The sequence below is a fragment of the Mycteria americana genome, chromosome Z, assembly GCF_035582795.1.
Source record: "Mycteria americana isolate JAX WOST 10 ecotype Jacksonville Zoo and Gardens chromosome Z, USCA_MyAme_1.0, whole genome shotgun sequence".
Taxonomy (NCBI): Eukaryota; Metazoa; Chordata; class Aves; order Ciconiiformes; family Ciconiidae; genus Mycteria; species Mycteria americana.
The window spans coordinates 16,426,359-16,448,038 of record NC_134396.1 but is presented as its reverse complement, the minus strand read 5'-3'; the positions used below and the strand labels follow the sequence as shown (position 1 = coordinate 16,448,038).

General features: G+C 35.1%; 1 protein-coding gene across 11 annotated transcripts in view; it reads left to right on the top strand.

Annotated features, from left to right (window-relative positions):
* Positions 1-21,680, top strand: part of ADAMTS6 (ADAM metallopeptidase with thrombospondin type 1 motif 6) — a 157,683-nt gene that overhangs the window by 14,218 nt on the left and 121,785 nt on the right. For 7 of the 11 annotated variants that reach the window (XM_075526679.1, XM_075526680.1, XM_075526671.1 and 4 more), the window contains exons 4-8: positions 551-719; positions 2,776-2,850; positions 6,034-6,251; positions 6,797-6,880; positions 7,365-7,510. In XM_075526679.1, the coding sequence (XP_075382794.1) occupies positions 551-719; positions 2,776-2,850; positions 6,034-6,251; positions 6,797-6,880; positions 7,365-7,510 (692 nt within the window). Of the gene's footprint in view, positions 1-550; positions 720-2,775; positions 2,851-4,866; positions 4,959-6,033; positions 6,252-6,796; positions 6,881-7,364; positions 7,511-21,680 lie in introns of those variants that run through there. The other 4 variants (XM_075526678.1, XM_075526677.1, XM_075526673.1 and 1 more) reach the window with 3 other exon arrangements.

Genomic DNA, 21,680 nt, shown 5'->3' with positions numbered 1-21,680 from the left:
GTTTTGGAATTAAGCATATGGATGTAAAATGCTGAACGGTTTCCCTGAATATATGTTCTAAAATTAATCCTTCATGCCTTTTTTTTTTTTTTTTTTTAATGCAGTATGTGGCTTTAAGCATCTACTGGTATGGCATCATAGGGGGATATTGGTCTCACCATTTGAGTGAGGCCATTTTGGCTTTGCATCACTTCTAATGGATATGAATCATGTAGTTTTGGAACATCTCTGTGAAGAGATTATTTGTCATATACTGAGAACATATCTTGTTTTCTTACCACATCCACCAAAAATGATGGGAAAGAACTCCAGAAATAGGGCAATGATATTTTTATTCCTTTCTCATTGTGTTGCTCATAGGCGCTTACTCCTGCTCCCACTAAAATCGGTGGAGGAGAGCTGGTTCAAGCATTGTTTTCTGTGTTGGCTTACAGTTGTGGATTTCTTCACAGAGATAGATGATGGTCAAATGTTTTTTGAAGTTAAGCTTTTTAATAGGAGTTTTATATTGTCTTTTGCAAGTTTTTGTTTTCTTATTTTCTTCTTTAAGCATGGAGTCATTGCTACAGAAGATGAAGAGTATTTTATTGAGCCTTTAAGGAACATAACAGAAGATTCTAGTAACTTTAATTATGAGAATGGTCATCCTCATGTTATATACAAAAAATCTACCATGCACCAGCAACATCTCTATGATCACAGTCACTGTGGAGTCTCAGGTAAATGAGTATGAGTGTCATTCCTTTTAAAAACCTGTACCTTAAGATGTATTTTAAAATCTTGCTTGGTTCACACATAAGACACAGTGGAGAATGTAGCAATGGGAATAATCCTTTTGGGTGATGCAATGTGCCCTGTTGAAAAAGAGTTTTGCTTTTTTTCAGATTCAGATCGAGCATGTAGTGTCTTTCAAAAACTGAGACACCAGGAGTAAGTCTTGTTTTATGCCTGTGTTATGTACAGTGGTAGTAATGAGCACAGACTTCCTCAAAATATGCTATAAATGTACTTCGTTCCCCAACTGGAAAGCATGATTGAGTGACTTAAGTATTACAGCTCAATGTTTAGTAAGTGTTCCATCTCATTTGAGGAAACTTGACATGCAATAAATGTGTTAGTATTATGATTAGTAATACATTTGGAACTGGAGTCCACATCTTTCTTGTTTATGGAGGTTTATGGTGTTTTGATACGGGCTTTTGGTTCAGTGGGTTAACGCCATTCCATAATAGTAGAATGTGTGATTTACAGGTGCCTTATGGGAAGGATTATATAGTTTTGATTGAGAGATATTTTCCTTGTAAAGCAGTTTTAACTTCCACAATTACACTTTTCAAGTACTCTTTGACATGATTGTTACTTGCTTAAACTGAAGCTGAAAACTAACGTCTTGAAGACAGTATGGAGTAAATCTGACAAGTTATTTTAGAGCACTAAAACAATGGGTTTTTTTACATAATAGAAAAATGTTCTAACCTTGTCGCTTGTTTATATCTCAGAAATAGCTTGTTCTTAAAAGTTCAGTCCTGGACAGTTGTATTCCATGAGATTCACTGCACAGGGCAGGCTGACAAATACTAATCTTAAAATCCAATAATATCACTGTTCGTTGATGTAACTTATTTCAGCTTCTTTTGGAGTTTGTAACTTTTACTGGCAGCAGCTGACTGAACTTACGGGACAGACTGTCTTACCGTACAAAGGCCCATGCTTGGGAGACAGTTTTACCTGAGTGTTTCAGTTAACTGTGTTTAGGGAATGTCAGACTTTATGTATGTAAGTTCTGATTTAGTCTGGAAGCATTATTCCATCTACGTGCTTCTAATATTGCAAAACAAGTCTCCTAACTATTATTGCCTGCTGATTGTAAAATAAGAGTACTAATGTGTGTTCATTTTGTAGGGAAAGCTGTCACTTAAGCCTCTTGAAATAAGTGGAAGGATTATGAAATGTAGGATGATGCAATTTTTACCATTATTATATCACTAGAAAAATAAAGGATATTGGCCTCTGTCAGATGTTATCTTCTAGATTAATGCTTAGGAAGTCATTCTCCTCCAAGTGAGGATGAAGCAGTGGCAGCTAGTTTGGTCAGGTTGCATTCAGTCGTTCTGGCAGTATCTGTCGTATGGATCATAGGCTGATCAGCTATGCATCTTGTGTGCATTTTTTGTGAAACATGAAGTAATCTTTAGCATTTATTCCTTTGCATACTTGATGCTGCTTTTGTTCTTGGAAGCTCCTGTGCATTTCCTGAGCTTTCGTATCTGTCACATCCTGAAGTCCTTAATTACTGAAATATGGAAGCACTGCTTTTTACAAGCCTGAGACTACTATCATGCTTATGCATCTCAGTTTCTCCTTTTCCTGTTGTTTAGCACACTACTTCCACTCCATGAAAATTTCTGAAAAAATTTGCTCTCCCCCAGAACTGCAAAGTTTTGCTTTTCCAGATGATGTGCTATTTTAATGTTCTCCTCGTGGGTACTAAAACCTTTTAAACAGTGCTCGTTTTCTGAGCACTGTTGCAGCTTTATCCCAAAGTGATATGGCATCCCAAGCATCCACAGAATATCTAAAAAGTAAAATCAAATATTAATTTTCAGTTTCACAGCTTTCAGACCCTAGGACTAAAGCCAGGCTTACAGTAATCTTTGGGGCATTTGACTGGTTTTGGAAGTTTCGAGCAGTCCAATTTTGTGTTTTAAAATGCAGTTGTAAGAAACCTGTAGCTGCCTCTTGGCAGTATATAATTTGTCTGGAGGATGATTTTAGCTTTACCTTCAGAACAGTTTTGCCAGTATAATATACTGGGAGGAATCTGCTTGTGTAGCTGTGCCACTATTCACAGTCTGGCAAGTTTCCCCATTGTAATCTAGACCTAAATTTATCATGTACCTGTTCTGTATCAGGGAAGTGGTCAGGATTTTGAAGTGTTGATAGAGACAAGGGGAGTGTTATTTCTGACCTGAGAAAAAAAAGCAATAATTGATAGAAAGTGGGGTGGGGAATTTGGTGAAAGGATGATCAGAATTGGTTGGGATGAGCAAGTGATGGACTACTTCATAGTAGATAGTAGAATTATGGTGGCTAATACAAGAGAAGAATTAAAGAGGCAGGGAGATTCAGATAAGAATGTGGGATAGATTTTCATAACCTAAATTAGATTTTAAGCAGTTAGACATAAGAATGTTTAAAAAATAAAAAACGTTAAATTACTATTTCATGTATGTATCATCACCAATTTAACTATGTTTTATTAAATATAGCTGAAATCATTAAGGCCTTGGTAAGAAGTTGACTGCTGTCAAATTCCAATTGCTTCAATGGGATTTGAGGCCACTGGGTTATCTTGCAGAATGCTGTGTTTGGATAGGACTGAGAAACAACAAAAGTTGACATGTGAAAGCTGCAGAGTGGTAGATTATTTAGGGATGGCTCTGCTATATGCTGCTTTATGTAGTGGTTTTACTCATGTCAGACTTTACAGTTGGTGTATTCTAAAATGAAAAAATGCTTGTATATACATTAAATGAAGATGTTAAAATAGTAAGAAAAAGGCAGCACATAATGCTTCACTTCAAAATAGTCTCATAGTTGCATCTTACATAAGTAGCTTGCTTTCTATTGCATTGTGAGTTCTTTTCTGTTCGTGTTTGCTTCTCTCTCTCCACCTTCATCACCACCTAACATCTTTAGATGAAAACTTGGGTACTGTAGTTGTGAACTCCATGTCTCCACACGTTTGGATTTCTTTTCAGTTGCAATTTAAAACCTAATTCCCTGCTTTTGTAATAATTATTTTGGGGTTAATTACAGTGCTTTTCTGTGTGTGGTAGTTTTTTTTCCTGTTTTTGATTTTTTTTTTTACTTCCCGATAGCTATATGTTAGATGTTAATGAAGTTTTTTTTTTTTTGTTTTTTAATCTAGGGATGTGGTGGAAAAATTACATAACTTGCCACAGAACTGTTTTTGTTAAATATATTGCAAACCTTTATTGACATGTTTTAACTTTTTAAAGAAAAGTCAGGCAGCATTATTTAGTGTTTTTAAACTAAAACAGCATAAGCATTGATAGATCCTGGAGTGTAAGCCTAAGTACTCAGGATTGTTTCCAGCTTTCCCATTACTTTGAGACCAGCTGAAGCCTAAGTGTCTCATCTGATAAGAAAAGGAGAAATGTTTGTTTTTCTGAAGTCTTCCGAGACCTTTGTTTGAAAGATGCTATCAAGATGAGTCCAAAATAATATTTTCTTTTTTTCCTCTGAACGTTTTCTTCATGAGCTCATCAGTTTTCAAATGTTTAGAATAGATTTGCATGTTTGAGTGAAAAATTATGAACGAATGTGGAAGCAGTGTTGCATTTCTACAGTACTTCTAGCACTCTAAGAGCATCAGAAACCCTCAAATGTCACCATATGTTATTTGAAAATGAAGAGTGGATTTTTAAAAATTTTAGTGCAGAAGCTGTCAGAGAAAATGCCAGACATTCCTAAATCACTGTTTAAGTGAGATCAAAATCTTTGAACAATTAAAGCAACTTTGAATTTCCTACAATAGAGATGAAAAACAGGAAAAAGCTTAGTATTCATTATAGAATCCTCAGCAGGCTTTAATACTCGATACAGTTTTTTAGAATGGATTACACCCATTGCAGAATGAGGACAATTTTATTACTGGCATTTTTTCAACTACCAGGTTTATTTTCATTTTTTGACTTTTCTAAAATATGTACCGTTCAAAGCCAATGCTGTGGCCTTAAAAATTATGAAACACTGCAACAGTGGGAATGCTGAAGCTTTATATTCCTGGTTTTGACCTGAACATACATTCTTTGTGGTGTAGTTATTGCTCTTTGAAAATATCATGCTTAGTTGAATTGCATAAAGCATTGCTTTTTCACAGAAGGTACCGGTCCTATCTCAACTCATCCTTAGTTGAACCTGTTTTAGTAGAGGTAAAGATGCATGTCAGGAATTGCTCACTTGAGCAGTCCTGTTCAGACAATTACAAATGTATCTAACTGTTAACATTCTTGTGTTCATCCATAACTGGCAAGAATACCTTAGATATTTTGAAATCCTGCTTGGGTAAAACCAGACCAAAATAATAAACTTTGATACCCTTAAGGTTGAGATCTGTGTGGGCCTTTGTGGAAAAGGGATATTTAACACACACAACAATGCCAGTTTTGCAGGGGAGGGCTGGTTCAGTTTTGTCCTGAGGACAGGAATTCAAATTCAAAGTAAGTTTGTAGTGTTTGTTTTGCTGATAATTACTGCTGTTTGGATTTTTAATAATCAATCTCTTGCATGCAAGAGATATTTTTTCTATATATTTACGTGAAACAAGTACAAGAATCAACATATTTGAATTAAAATCAGTGTTAAAAATAACTATAGCAATTACCCCATGTCAGGCCATTTTAAACTTCCCATTATAGTTAATTCATGAGGTAGATAAAACATAATCTGATAGCTTTCTGAAGAGAAAATTAATTTATTTGGTCTGAAAACTTCTAGGCATGTAACCATATTTGCCTAATAATTAGAGTTTCACAGGAGAGAAAAAGCTTTTTTGGTGCCTTATCAGTGTGTTTAATTTCTTAGTATATTTTGATACCTTTTACCTTAATTTTGAATTTTTGGTTTCCAGTATGTTTTTTCCAAGTGTTATAGCTGTCTTGTTCTTATCCTTAAAATTCTGAAGTGTGCTTGTGGTTAATTGTAAGTAATCTTTAGTATTAACACAGATATGCAGAATTAGATCTGTTAAGAGAAGATTGATGATTTATTATCCTAAGTCAAGCGAAGGAGAGTTGAGAATATTAGAACTCAAAGTTGGTTTTCCATTATATAAGGTATTTTAAAATAAAATGAAAAAAAAAAATAGATAATAAAGTTAATTTTTCTTTGCCTCAAGAAAGACTTCTCTTTAGAAGCTTGAAGATGGTAATCTCAACATAAACCAGCTGCATTTGAATGAGTTTTACTAGTGACCCCTCTGAAGTGTTTAATTATTTTGGTTCACAGAAGACCTCACAGGAAGCGGTAAACCTTGGTGGATGAGTGATGCATCTGCTTTTCCAACTTCATTTCCAGTCAATGAAACGTTAAGTAGTCATAGTCGACAGAAGAGATCAGTAAGCCTTGAACGGTTTGTGGAAACGCTGGTAGTAGCAGACAAAATGATGGTGGGATACCATGGTCGCAAAGACATTGAACACTACATTTTGAGTGTAATGAATATTGTAAGTTTCATCCCTCTCTGTCTTCATATCAATATGCATGTACTGAAATGATAAAGCAACTGTAAAGTATTTATTTATTTATTGGCTTTTAAATGCTTTAAATGCTTTTAATGCTTTAAAATGTGTATCAGCTTGCAGGAATTAATAGTTGAAATATGGCAAATGTTAGCATCGTGGGAAAAATGCAGTAGTTTCTGTCAAAACGTACGCTGTGATAATTTTTAAATTGTTTGTCTTTAATTTTAAATTCATATTATTACATTTAGATTATACAGTTCTGTTTAAGTCAACAGTCCAAATGCTCCTTGTGCTGGATGAATTATGAAACAGGGTGTAAGCAGTTTTGATTGAAAAGTGTGACCCAAGAAGTTTGTTTTACTGAATGGTCATTTTTTGGTCCAAAAATAACTCTAATTCAGGTGATAATGATAATTAACACTAATGAAATTACACTGAGCAAGAAAACAGATTATTTTTTAACCATTTAGGAAACAAGTAGTGTTTCTTGTCTGACTTTGTGCCTTTTCTTATTTTCTGGAGGTCAGGTTGCCAAACTTTATCGTGATTCCAGTCTAGGAAACGTTGTGAATATTATAGTGACACGTTTAATTGTCCTCACTGAAGATCAGGTAAGAGCTGTTGTGCTACGCTTTATATCTCTGAAATACATGTTAGTGTGTAATATACATTTCATTTAATTATTGCTTGAAATGGCTGCATCTGACTACAAAACCTATCTTGCAATCTTTCACTCTTTAATCAAGATGAAACAGTTCAAAGGAATATTCCTCATCTATCACCTCAAAGATATCTGTTCTTACTTCAGGTGAATATTAATACACCTTTCGGGATGTCAGTTTTATTTTTACTTCTATATTTTGATATTCTGATTTTTTTGTATTGACATTATTAAAGTTGGAGCAGAAAGAATGCCTGTTCAGTAATACACAGCTGAACCTGGGGTCAGATTTTACAGAGATAAAATTTGGCAAGAAGAGTTTATTCCTAGAAACCACTGCTTCTAATTATAGTCCCATTTTAGTTTTCAAAAGACTTAACAACTGACCTTAGTAATTTGTTTGGAACATTTCTGGTATGCATGTTGTATTGCAGCCAAACTTGGAGATAAACCACCATGCAGACAAGTCCCTCGATAGCTTCTGTAAGTGGCAGAAATCCATTCTCGCCCACCAAAGTGATGGAAACACCATTCCAGAAAATGGGATTGCCCACCATGATAATGCGGTTCTTATTACTAGGTATGGTCATTATAAGTATTGTGTTTATTTTATTTTATTTCTGTAGCTTTCTTGTTCTTACCTTATATATATAGAGAGGCTAGTTGTAAAGTAATATAATTGGTAGGTAATCTTAATAGCAGGAAAATTAATAGATGGCTTGTCTTAAATGTATCAGACTATTGAACTATAGATTAAGAATTTGGAAAAGTAAGAAAGATCTGCAAATTACTTGCTTCTGCTGTTATTTTCACTTCATAATTGCCAATGCAAAGTATTCCAGTAGAACAGATGGATCCTATTGAACATTTTATACTTTTGTAATTGAAAAGAATTCATAAGATTATGGAGAACAAAACAGTATGGAAAATGTTTTGTTAACCATATATAATGTTTTTTATAAGAATTTCAAGCCAGAACCTCAACTACTGTAATAGTGTTTCTGCTGAAAAACAGGTTCTTGAGGATTCAGGCAATGCGAGACTTTGCTTTGTAGCTGTTTTGACTTATTATGCTTAATTAAGATGAGAACTAACAGTTTTAATAGGTAGTTTCAAAGCCTGCATATGTGCCCATTTGTTTGCTTCTATTCCACTATTACTGTGATAAATTCAACAAAGCTTGCACTGTAATCTTGCAGTTGTGATAAACCTATTCTTGTTTGTCCTTTGCAGTTATGGGCAGGCAACTGTACTTTATTTAGGAGATCAGTTTCCCCGTTGTTCAAGGACACTATTCTTTTCTATTTTGTTTAAATAGCAGCAGGTGCAGCAGCACTAATTTGGATTAGGATCTTTTTATTATAGTTTCTGCTTTCCAGGACAAATTCTGTACTGCTTTCTATGTGACCTATTTGTGGAAGTGTTGTGTTCACTGCAGAAAACTTTTAAATAGTGATTAAAATAATGGATCTTTTCTGGAATTTTGTGTAAAAGGTGTAAAAGTGGCTTGTTTTTTTTGGGATGGGTGGTTGTTGTTGGTTTTGTTTTGTATAAGGAATAATTTTTTTTTTTTGAGAGGAAAGAAAAGCTAATAAATCACTTGCATGTATTTTTGCATTCCTATTTCGAAGGTAATTGTTACATGTGGTCATTAACACTACATAGTAACAATTAGAATGATTAAATTCCAGAGTGATTTAGAGAGCTGTTATAGTCCAAGAAGTTTAAAAAAATAATATTAAAGTCTCTAATAAAAATAAATAGAATGAAATTCAAAATAAAATACAATTACATTCTAAGATCTTGATTTTTCACAAAGGCCTTTGTTTATGCTAATTTTTTGCATACAAGTAATTCCTTCACTAGGACTGCTCACATGTGAAATTAAATACATCTTTACAGCTGTGCTACACATCAAGCTTTTACTGGTATAATTTAGGCAGTGAGTGAAAAAGTGTATTCCATAGGTGGTATGGTTGTGTCGGTTGAAGCCCCCCAATATGTATGTATAAGCTGCATTGGCAACATTGTATTTTTACTATTATGGCTGAATAGCTTGAAGTTTGTTAGTGTTATTCTGGCACTGCAAAGCACAGTTGTTTATTTTCTTTCACTGTTGTGCTTTAATACGTTTTATTACTGTATATTCTGTGCTGGCTTCCCTGTTCTGATAGGGTGTTCCCAGCATCGTTATGAACAGTTCTGTGTTCCAGACAAAGGCTTAAGTTAGTGCTAACTTGCAGGCCTTTAACTGCAAAAGGAGCAAGTTTTCAGAGAACATGAATAATACCCATTGAAAATTAAGGTTTTTTTCAGCAAGGAGTAGTAAATATTAAGGTCTTATTTTATTCTTCATTATGGGGGCTTAGTAATTTTATAAGTATACTGCAGAGTTTCTTCAGGACTTGTGTATGCGATCTTTTAAAAAGGACATGAGTTAAAATAACTTCCAAGTTTACTTCTAAGAAGTTTACACTTCTCAGTATATGCCTATATTTTAAATCAACGAAGTGCCTCAGTGTAGTATCTGCAGACTAGTAATACCTACCTTTACAAAGCATCACTGAACTTTTAAGTTCAGTTATATATTCTTTCACAATAGAATTCTTGTATTCATTTGTTTACTATAATAATGGTAATTTCCAAAAATAATCCCAGTGGCTACACTAATCAATTTGAATGGATCAATCAGGCTTTTAATGAAACTGCTAGGTGCCCTGGCTCTTACTAATAAAATGTATCAGCATATGTGAAGAATGGATTTTTCTTTTTTTAGGTTGGAATGAGTAAAGATAAATTTATATTAATAAAAATATGTAAATCCATTAACTTTAAGTAATTCTAAATGAATTACTGAAACGGTAACATGCTTGTTTTCATTCTATTTTGGATCTCTCACGATGATGAACCAGAGTTAATGCATTATATGTGAAAGGGAAGCGTATAGCTACAGTGCTTTAAACTCCTAACATGTTGGAGAGGTCTTTAATAACCTACCTGAAGGAATTTGAACCTATACTACCAAATATTAAGTTATTTTTTAGCCACTGTAATAGTGTTTTGAAAGCAGTTTCCTGAATCTGTCCCACTGATGCTGCTGTGCTTTGTATGAGGTAATTACGTTTTCATTGAATTTGACACAGGAACCATTTTTGGTCATTGTGTGTATTACTATTTAATGGAAAGTAGGAAAGTTTTAGTTCAACATTATATATAGTTTTGTGTTGATCAAACCCAGATTTTTCAGGAAGTAATTGATGTATTTGAAACTGTTACCTAGTCCTAGCTGAGTATTTAAGTTTGCAACTACAACAATCTCTATCTGAAAAGTGGGACAAAGTTGTTACGAAAAGGAGTCATTATCTTCATCCGTGCAAATGAAGACAGCACCTCAGCTTTTCTTAGCAACAGATGGCTTTCCTCCATGATACTTTCAAAGATGGCATGCTCTGATAAAAAACAGTATTAAGGGTGCTGATTTCCTAGGGGTGTCTGCTTGACCAACATAGGTGGACTTTTGTACCCTAAACTAGCTGTATACTAAAACCAGGTAGCCTCACTGGCATGGAGGTATGCCAAGTTAATCTAATAAGTCCCATGGAGATATTACCATGCCTGCTAAGCTACTGGTCTTTGGACAACAGCCTGCTCGTGTTCATTGTGCCTGGTGTACGGGCTTCTCTGTCGAGGTCCTGCAGGCACCCTGCAGTCTGCAAAGTGCTTATTTTACTAAGTGGGTAGGGGATTGCAGAAGACTTCTTAGCTGATAATAAAAAAAATAGGGCAAGGTAAGAGACTGGTCCAAGTAAGAGCCTGATTCCCAATCAGGAGAGCAAAATTGTAGTGATGGAAATACGGTATTACTTGCACAAATAATGGTAACAAAAATAACGTGCATTCTCAACTCACTATGGTGAGTATGTGGACTGGTTTAGCTTCTTCAATGCTGCCAAGACTTTATGCTGTAGGCATAAAAATGATAGTTAGCAGGAACATTTCCTGATTCTATTGTCAGCAGAAGCATCTTCCTTCAGTTTCACTGGGGAGCTTCTGAGCATCCCTGAAATTGTTAAGAATTAGATACCTTCTTATAATGGGAACCCAAGGGTAAGTAATAGGCCTTATACAGAGGGCTTATTACAGAGTCTTGGGATATTGTGTGACTTTGTATAACAAGAATAGCAATTACTGAGAACACTGATAATACTTTAGTGTGTGTAACTGTGCTTTTGCCTTCTTTTATTAATTTACAGAACTTTTGTTTGTATTTTCTGAGTCTTAAATTAAGCACTTAATGTTATTTCAAGATAAGACTGTGACGGAATTAATGTTCTAAAACAATGAGGCCTGTTTTTTTGTATAGTGCTTGCTCTTTGAAATGTCACGTAGATTTTTTTCTGTTGGAGACTATATTTAAGTCTCAGACTTTAATATTTTATCTTGTAATTGTCCAAATGGGGTTCTTGGGGCAGATGAAAGTAAAATACTAATCAGACAGGTTTTAATTATGAAGTTGATTAATAGTGTAATGCCATTAAGACAATGTCTTCTCTTGTCCATGAAGTTACTTTGACTTTAGATAAACCTAGTGAATCCTTAAAATTCTTTCATATTACAAATTAATAAAAGTAGGAGGAAAACTTGTATGATTCTCTTATCTCAAGTCTTTTGGTAGACAAAAAGTAGTATTTGCATTTGGTTCCTGTATTCCTGCATCACGGATGTGATAAAAGTGAATACTCACTTTTATAAAAAGTGAATTAAAAGTGAATACTCTTTTATAAAAAGTGAATTTTATAACTCACTTTTATAAAAAGTGAATACTCACTTTTTAGCACAATGTCAGGTTCTCAGATTTGTCATTTTAAGACTCAGTGTAAGTTTTGAGAGTATCTGTATATTGTCCCTTGTGCATCCCACTCCCAGTGTAGAAGTATCTGTTTGCCTTTCTGAAGTTAGTTCTTGTTTATTTGCCGATTTATTTTTTTTTTAACCTTCGTTGGTAGCCTGCTTCCTCTTTTTGTTTCTTCAGAAACTCCCTAAGAAATAGAGTCTCCATAGTTCACCTTAAAACTGCAAAACTTCAGATGTCACAATGTACACTATGATATTGTTACTTATTTTTGAAAAACACTTAACCCAGCTTCCCTTCCATTTCGATCAATTCCTTCTCTTCTCTTGCTCTTATAGATAATAAAGTAAGAGTTATAGAATTTCTTGGCAGTACCTTGGTTAACTTGCAAGCATATACATTATGAACAAAACTATTCCTTGTCCTGTGCATCTGCACAGAATAGTAAGGGCCAGAGGGTTGCATTCTAGGTTACACTTTGTAGCAGGAGTGGAGGAGAAGATGACAAAGTTTAAAAAAAATGCTCTTTTTTTTTTTTCTTTCCTCTTACACACTAAGAGTTCTCTAGTACTACATTTCTATATAGCTCTAGATGGCTAGTTTGATTTGTCCAGGTACTAAATAGCTGTTTTCCCAAATGACATGTGTGACTGACTCTCTAAACTTTGCAGCAACAGAGTCTTCTCCTGCTGGGAGGGAAGATCCAGAGCTATTAATTTGCCTCCTGGTGTGTCAGTAGATCAAATAAAAGGCATACCAAACAGCCCGTAGAGAGGAAAGTTTCAGGGGGAAGTTGAGATGCCCTTGTGTGTGTGTGTATCTCTGAAGGGGCAGAACTTGGGCTTTGAGATATAAATGTTTTAAACAGAGAAACATTTGAAACCTTGCTCACTTAAAGAGATAGTACTTCTCAAAAGTTGTTGCATGAAATGTCATGTCCTGTTGGTAGCATCACATACAAGGAGTTCTATTTTTTAAAAATAAGAAAACCAAATTCACTATGCTTGACAAAAGCATTAAGATTTCTTTGATGCTTTTATAGGAACATAAGTGATTTCATGCAAAAAACTTCATTAAGTTTTAGTTTTGAGACTGTAAACCTGTATCCTTCTCCCCCCCTCCCCCCCCCGTTACACTGTTAGAGATGCATGTATGTAGATACAGCTTCTGAAATTAATGACTTATAATACCTTGAAATACAAAAATCTTTTACTTGGATTGGAGTCCACTTGAGTTAGTTTTATGAATGGTTTACTGCTTTAGCAACAATTTATTCTGCAGCCCCGCTGAACTGATGTACTCTGGAGGAATCTTTATTTGCTTGAATAAAGAATCAGGGCCATAAGATGTTTTTATTGATTAAGCCAAATACATCTTGATTTGTAGGTTAGACTGGTATCAGTAAAAATGTTCAGTACCACAGATGGTATAATTTTTCTGTTTCTCTGGACTTTAAATGGGATTGTACATGTTAATTTTTGTGAGACAGTGAGTGAGCTCTCTCTTAATACAGACTATTGTATTTTTGCCAGGTACCACTGTACTTGTAATTCAGTAACTATTGCTAAGCAGTGTGGTATGGCTGCTGTTAGCATTAACCCTGGTATTAGTATGCAACATGTCTCAAGCAACACTGCAGAAGCCCATATGGGAGGCATTAAGCATTATTACACAATTGGTGGATTTTTCAAATCTTTCAAGGAGAGAAATTTTACAGTACTGGTTTATGTTTATTGTGTATGTACAAGATTAACTTCACAATGCTTTAGTTAGTTGTTCCCTCATTCATGTGCCCTCATGGGCAAGATACATTCTCTTTCATTTGTCTGTGTGATATGCATCCCTTGTGCAGGCCAGTGCGGCCAGTTTTTCTAAGGGGGCAGAAGGTGTATGTATATGGCAGCAATCCTAAAATCCTGTAAATCTTGTGGTTCATAATCTAAAGAACTGCAGTGTTTCTGGTATTGCTGTAGATACTTGAGAGGGACAAAAAGTTTCTTGTTTCATTTTGCATACCTGTGTAGAGCTGACCACAATTATGCCTTTCATTTTTTTATAACATTAAGGGGTTTTAGGTGGCCAGGGATGATTTGGTAGTCGCATCATCCTGATAGCAGTCCTAAAAGGAAATGTATTTTATGGACGCAGTTGCCCTTTTGCATGTCAGGTGCTTATAGGTTAGTAATATACTTTTATTCTGTAATAACAAGTAACATTTCCCCATCAGGTTCTGTACTAGTTAAGGCATTTGGTAGTGAGGTAGGGCCAGCCAGCACTCTGCACATTCCTTTCCTCCTGCAGGTCCAAGATTGTTACGCTTCTTTTCTGAGGCACTTTTCCATTTTTTTCTGGGCTTCTTAACTTGTTGCAAAGATTTCTTTTCTATACAAGGCACTCTCACGTTGCTCTGTCAGGACAATTTCCTAGCCTTAGCCAATAAATCTGGACATCCAAAATGTTTCTGTTTCCCGTGAAGCCCTGTTCTCTGGCTCTTATCCTGCGGTTTCTTCCTCCGCTAATGAGAAGGGCTCTGATTTCAAGAAGTAATTCTGATGTCAGTTGTATCTGTTTGCTTCTTCCTTCCTTGACTCTTAGTCCATTAAGTGGTTTTCACCCTTGTTTTTTATGCAGCCTTTCAGCTTGTTCTGCTGGAGTCCCTGGCAGTGACTTTAAGCCCCTGACACGAGGCTGTTTTTCCTTAGTTGGTTTTTGTGCAAAATCGTAAGATTGTCCATTGACTTAGTGTCCTGGAGACCACATGTATAAGGTTACTTCTCTGAGAGAGAGCATTAAAAAGCTGAGATGTATATGTTGCCCTTAATGTCTGTCTCTGCAATTACTTAAAATGCAAGGAGCCTGCTTTCCAAATAATAACACTAAATTCCCCATGCCTCTTTGTTTTCAGGGAATTAAATGGGTGTAAGTGAAAAATCTATCTGCATATTAAAAATGATGTATTTGGAAAAAAACCCAAACAAATTTGAAATGTACTGGGACTCTGCTACAGCAGATTGAGTAAAGTAAGGTATTTGATGATGTTTGCACGGTGCTTTGCATAATAGGAATGTTTGTACCAGGGTTTCTATACACGGTATGTTCCTTGTACTCCTTCTTAGAGACCTGCTACTGACCACTGACAGAATCAGTATGTTGCTAGATATGGCGCCGGTACCACAGTTCTTATATTGTTACTCTTGTGTCAAAAACATTTTGTGGGTCGTCACTATCCTAAGGCATATTCTTTGGAATGACCACCCTAAGACTGACAAAAGAGAAGTTGTGGCTGAGAGTTGTAGCATAACAACTATGAGCCATTACAGCAGTACAGGGTCTCTTATGTGTAGATGATTTGCCTTAGATACATGTGGGTCTAGAGCCATGTCCCAGGATTGCAAGCGCTGTGTGTTCAGTGGGGGGAAAAACATATGCAAAGATTTCGGTGGAGAATTCTCCCTCATCCATTTTCTGTATGTCTTTTTGTGAGCTGAGAGGCTGTAGGCTGTGAAATGATGGTAGAAAATCAAATTAGATAACACAGGCAATAGAGAAAAATATGAAATAATTGGAAATTAATAAAATCAGTTGGCATAATTCCTGTTTATGTGGCAGTTATACACTTATTTGTTGGGTGGGTTTTTTTGTTCCCTCACCCCTCCCTTAACAGAATAAGGCCTGAAATAAAGTTCAGGTTTTTACTCTTGGCTGTGAATTTTTTTGGGTTTTGCAGGGAGGAGGTTAGTGTAAATTGTATCTTTAAAATTTATTCCTAGATTTTGTAGCTGGAAGGAATCAAATAGACTCTGTGGGATTTGAGGGAACTTGCATGGAACAATAAAGTAGCTAGAATGTGAATCTGAAAAACTGCTTATTGCATGGCAAATGTCAACCAGCAGGTGATTTGCAGCTAATTAACAAGCACACCGTGTGGGTGGAATGTTTTCTAATCAATAAAAAGGCTGTTATTTTTAATTTCTGATGCCATTAGTTGACTCTTAGTTTACAGTTGGTTAGTTAGAAGATGTGTATTCTGATTTAGTTTATAAAATTTGAGTCTGTGAGGGTGGAAGGGTGGAAAAGGTATAAGGTATACCCAGAGTTTGCCTAATCCATTCCAGATGCACAGAATGTGTTCAAAATGTGTTTTATTTAATACCAAATCCAGAAGAGTGACCGGTGTCATGGAGTAAAGCTCAGACTTTCATGCTCTGACTAGAGACTTAAAGTCTGAAAGCTGGTTCTTTTTTTTTTTTTTTTGTAGATTGGTTGAAATACTTGATAGTCAGTAAAAAGACAAATAATATTCTCCTATCTCGATTCAAGACAGAAATTTTGAGTGTAATCGCACAAACATCTCTTAAGATGTGCTCACTGAGTGGAACTGGTTACACACCTAATGATTTCCTGAACTGGAAAACTTGAGAATATCTACCAGCACAGTGTGGGCAGGGCAACTCCTCACTGCCCCCAGTTAAAGTCTTTCTCTAACTGAGGCAATGAAACCTTTGATAATTAAAAATGCATTGGGATGAATCCATAAAATAGCAAACTACATTTGCTGTTGATAGTAATGGTTTATTAATGCCTGCTGCAGTTTACAAACAAAACTTTTTTCCTTTTACACACTAGACTTACTACAGGAGAAAAAAATCAATGAAAAATACTTTTGTATGCTCTTCCCCCCCCCCCTTTTTTTTTCCCCAGGCATTTACCTTCTGAATTGCACAAAGGGTCATAAAACTATTCAAATGATAGTTTTTCCAGGAAATGTTTGGTGGTAATAGTTTGGGATATCTGTTAGAACACTCAGTTACTGCTTGGCCAGATATCTGAGAAAGGGCTTTCTAGCAGTTTGAAGTGTCATATTTTGCCTTCTTTTTTATAAAGAACATAGGCTTGTTTAAATATCTCTCATTTTTAATTTTTCTTAGTAGTCTGAGTAGAATGCTAGCATTTTTCGCTTCTTTCTTTTTTTCTTCTCTCTTGCTTAAGTACAATATAAGGGCTGTTGTTATTTTCACAACTTACAATGACTGGCAGAATAATACATATGCAAGTGAGTAGCTGTGCTCCTTATTCTTAACAATCTAGAAAAACATACTAGGCCAATTTCTACCCTGGATTTTCACCAATTTTGGATTTTGTCTGTGATCTGTTGCATAAATTCTGTTTCTCACCACACATGAATATATACTACATTTTCATGTTTTCTTCACATTTTAAACATCAGTCTGGACTATTAGCTCAACTTTATAGCTACATTTTATTAGATTGCTTATGTATAAGAATACATTAAAAACATGTGCTTTTAATTAGGACACAGGTTGTAAATTAATTCTTTTAGTGGCAACATCATATCCATTTAATTTTAGTATTCAGTATTCTTCAGTTTCTGCTAGTTTACACCAATCCATCCTAACAAAGGGCATGATTATTTTTGCTTTGAGGTCAGTGGCAGCTTGCCCATTATTTCAGTAGGATCTGGATAAGATTTCAATTTGAGTTCATAGCTTGTTCATTTTAATTAACCAAATGGTCATGTAAAACCTAAAGTGAGTACTGTTTGTTCCATGCTACTTAATAACTTTTTGAAATATTTTGCAGCTTTAAAATGTGGATTAATGAAGTTAGGTGCATGAGTGTCTTAACCTTTGTTAAATTAGGGATGGTATTTTCTCTGAAGTTGCACCCATTTCTGTATTAAATTCACTGCTTTTATAAACACCCATTATGCATAGAGATAGATCACTTCCTAACTAATTTTTAAGTATATTCAGTGTGTTAAAAGTACTTTCCAAAGTGATTAGCACTACTTAAAGGTTTGTTTGTTTGTTTGGTTGGTTTTTTTTTGCTTGCTTGCTTTATTAGTGAATTTACAGCAAAGAAGTGACACTTGAAAGGAAATGTCTGGGAATGTTCCAGTCAAAGAACAGGTGTGAATAGGCAGGAGCAGAGGATATTACGAAATTGTCCCAAGTAGAGAAATATGTTGTAGTTCATGTCTGCAGTTGTAGCTGTTCAGTTTCACTTTCATAATGTGTGATGAAACATAGCTTAAAAGGCTATTAAAATTCTGACAGACCTGGATGATGGAGGTAAAGTAAAAATCCAAAGTTAAAATTCCATACTTGAATATTTTGTAATTGCCATGCTGGCCTGATCACATGTGCTTGGTTAACTGGCCTGAAGTTGATTCTGAAATCAGATCTGCTAAACAACATGTACAATTTTGCTTTAAACTCAAATGAAATGCAATTTTGTTTTCAACTCAAATCAAAACATTTTAATGAATAAGAAATTTGATGAAGAAAATAAGAAATCACATTTCTTTAATATATGGTATATTCAGAATTAAATTACCACCTGTGTTGCATTCTCAGTTATTTTCTTAACTGACACTTTTACTTTTCTAAAGATACTTGTTTCACAGTCTTTATATGAAGTAAACACTGGAAGATATGGTTGCTGGTATACAAACACTGAGATAACACTGAGAACTAACTGAAATTCTGGTCAAACTATTTGTTTTGCAACAGTGTGTGAAGGAACAGTGGTCTGGCCAACTGTAAAGAATTAAATATGAAATTGTAAACACATTTAATGGCAAGCAAGTCTTGTGTAGAGTTGCTCTTTCATGCGCTGTGTACCAATTCTTCCTACCATTGTTTGTTTTCTGTTCCCTTCTGTTGCTGCCAGAGTGACCTATTGTCAGCAGGTGAAATTGTAGCACATGGGAATACTCCAAATGGGAATATACTCAGCAAATATAACCATTTCTCCTTTTTTATGCTTTATCTTTTACTTATTTCTAGACTTGAAATTCTTTGTAATTGTGATGATTTGGCCTTTACTAGCTGTATTTCTACTGGCTAAACTAATACAGGCTAGCAATTACAAAGTTATCAACCTTATGAATAAAAAAATCTCTTTTAATGCTGCATAATCAAATATCTTTCTTAGATGACTGGTCATTAATTGTCCACACATGCACTTATGCAAAATTCTAGACACTCCTGTTTAAACTCTTAATATACATACTGCTATTTGTAGTATTTCAAAACCATATTGAAGTAGTCCATGAACACTATGGAGATAGCCAAAAACTTGCTTGTGCATGGCCAGGGCCTACCACCATGGATACATGTGGTAGTGGTACCTCAAGCTAATAAGTTTAATCAAGAATTTAAATATTTTTTTCACAAATTATGTGCAGTTGTCATAGTTGGAGTAATGACTGATCAATTCTTTAACAGGCAATACTCTTATTCAAGCAATTTTGTATGGTTTAGTGAGTCAAAATGTTAGTTTGTCCACAGTGGTGGGTATTCTAATACTTGATGCTTTGGCATGGTATTGTGTGTAGATCCTTTGTACTGAATATTTCACATGTTTTTCTTCTCTTGCATTTTGTGACTACTGTATAGCAAGAGAAGTGGCTTTCAATTGTAAGTGCTGTTGAACTAGACTTGAACAATGGTCAAGATCAGTTTCAACTATTTATCACAAATGGGAAAATACTCTTTTACATAAAGAATACTTTTATGTTAAAGAAGCTTTTCTATATTTAGATTTTGAATATTATGTATAAACATGCAGTGTTATGTAAGTGCAACAAATTGTAAAATGAGTAGGGATGTGCATCTTTTCTTTTAACACGTATTATCATATATAGTTAGGATGGTAAATTCCAGCAATGTGGTAATTAACAACAGAAAATACTAGACCCAGCGAGGGGAGCCCTTGGGTGATGTCAACTCAGACTGCCGTCTAAGTTGTTGCTGATAATTTGATGTGCAAAATTGTACCGGCAGTCACTAAGTTTTGAGTACACATTACAATAGTTAATTTTCTCAATATCATTTTATGACAGAATTGCTTCTGTTTTTCTCTGATTAGTGGAAGCAAGCTGAAAACCATGATTAAAAATTATTTTGGATGGCTTTTAAGTACCTGATTTGTACCTTCAGAATAACTCCTCAAGTATGCTCTACTTACTTTTGTATACAAAGTAAGTAATCTCCTGAAAAGACCAGTCTTAATCAGATAAAAACTGCAGAACTCTCTTTTGTCAGCTTTGCATCTGTCTCTTCTCATCTACTTTTCATCATGCATGGTGAAAGCATTCTTTAATTTGGACCAGAAATCCTTCCGTACCTTCTTCTCTATTTCTTCTCTAATCTCTATTTTGGACTAGATAATTGTTGTAGGTCCCTTCCAACTGAAATACTGTATTCTATTCTTGATGATTTATAGAAGCATTCAGTTGAAACAATTTATTCAGGCAAGCACTAATATACCAAGTGTTTTAAGGTGAAAGGATGTAGTGGTGAACTTGCATTCTTTCAGAGAGAGGGGAGGTATTTCTTTTCAGTATGTATTTGCCTGCCTGAAGATGAAGATTTCCTTTAATACTCTTTATACCACAGTATGAAACGTTTTTCTGGTGGTAGCACAATGCAGTGAAATATACTGCATTCTAATTGCAGTAAAGTCAGTGTTTGTTACATGTAGCAGTTTTATTTCAATACATTAGATATGTTTCTTTGTGTGTAATGGAGAAATTGCAATTGTTCTGACCATTAGAAAAATCCAAAACATAATCTAAAAACATTTAGCTGTTAGATATCGGACACATTACACAGTGGGACTTCTTTGGCTGTAAAAGAACATTTTCATCTTCCTCAGCCTCATCCAAAAGACCTTTCTGCCATCAGAATAATAGATAATTTTATCTTCCTTTGCTGATGACCTCTATACATTTAACTTCTCTTTAAGTGGTTCTGTTTAGTGAGTCACCAGGAAGAGTATTTACTATGGCTGTAGTCCTGCATTTTGATCTATCAGTCAAACTCTCAGGCTTATGCCAGGTGCCTTAAATATTAACTTGGCTCTGCACAATTATATATATATAAAAAAACCCCAATGCTGCATGAGTATATCATATTGAAGGGTTTAGGCCATATAGAGGGCGGAGTACCTTCTTATTCTTGCTTACAGGTGATAACAACTAGATTTAGTGTATGGGAGGGAGGGGAAGGAACACAAGAACATTGTGTGTGTGTGTGTGCGCACGCGTGCTTGGGGAACAACACCCAAAACCTCTTTTTCTTTCCACACTTTAAAGCAAAGAAACAAACAAAACCCTGTGGATTCCTCAGCCTGAAACACCAGAGTGTCACTCTTTAAAACTGTAGTACTTAGGGCTTCTTTTACAATGTCATCGTGTTATTTTTAAAAGGCATTTAATCCAGCTTTGCTTACTTTTTTTCCCTGCCATGCTGATGTTGTGACTTTAGTTTAAGTAATATGACTTTTGTAGAACTAGGAAGGAAAATAAGAATGTTAACGGTATTTTCTTTAAGCCTGCAAAATTATTTTTACTACTTCAGTGATCTAACTTTGAGCTATGCCTTCTGGTAAAGGTCACTGTTACTGATCTACTTATATGTTGCAAATGTGTGCCATAAGCTTTTCCGTTATCCTTGAGGCTCAGGTGCATCCTCTGCTCCCCTGCTGCATGTTAAAGAGATTCTTCTTCCACACAGATCTTGAATCACTTGTTCCCCAAGTGTCTGGTGCAGCTGCATGGAAGTATTTTCTGTGAGGTGGTCTGGAGCAATGTTTTGTGGGACTGGTGATACAGATGTGTTTTAGTGTCTTATTTCTAAAATCACCTCATCTGTAGAAATAGAATGCTCCATTGTTAAACAGTTATTTGGAATCACAGACCCATAGCAGTGTAAAATAAATGTGTACTTCAGAAATATTTTAATTTTTTTAAATTCTAAGACAATAGATATATAATAAGTAGTACTTGAATTAATTCCAAAGGTGTCTCTCACTTCACATATATATCAAGCTAACAAAGCTGAAGTGTTCATCAAGGCCCTTTGGCTGAGAG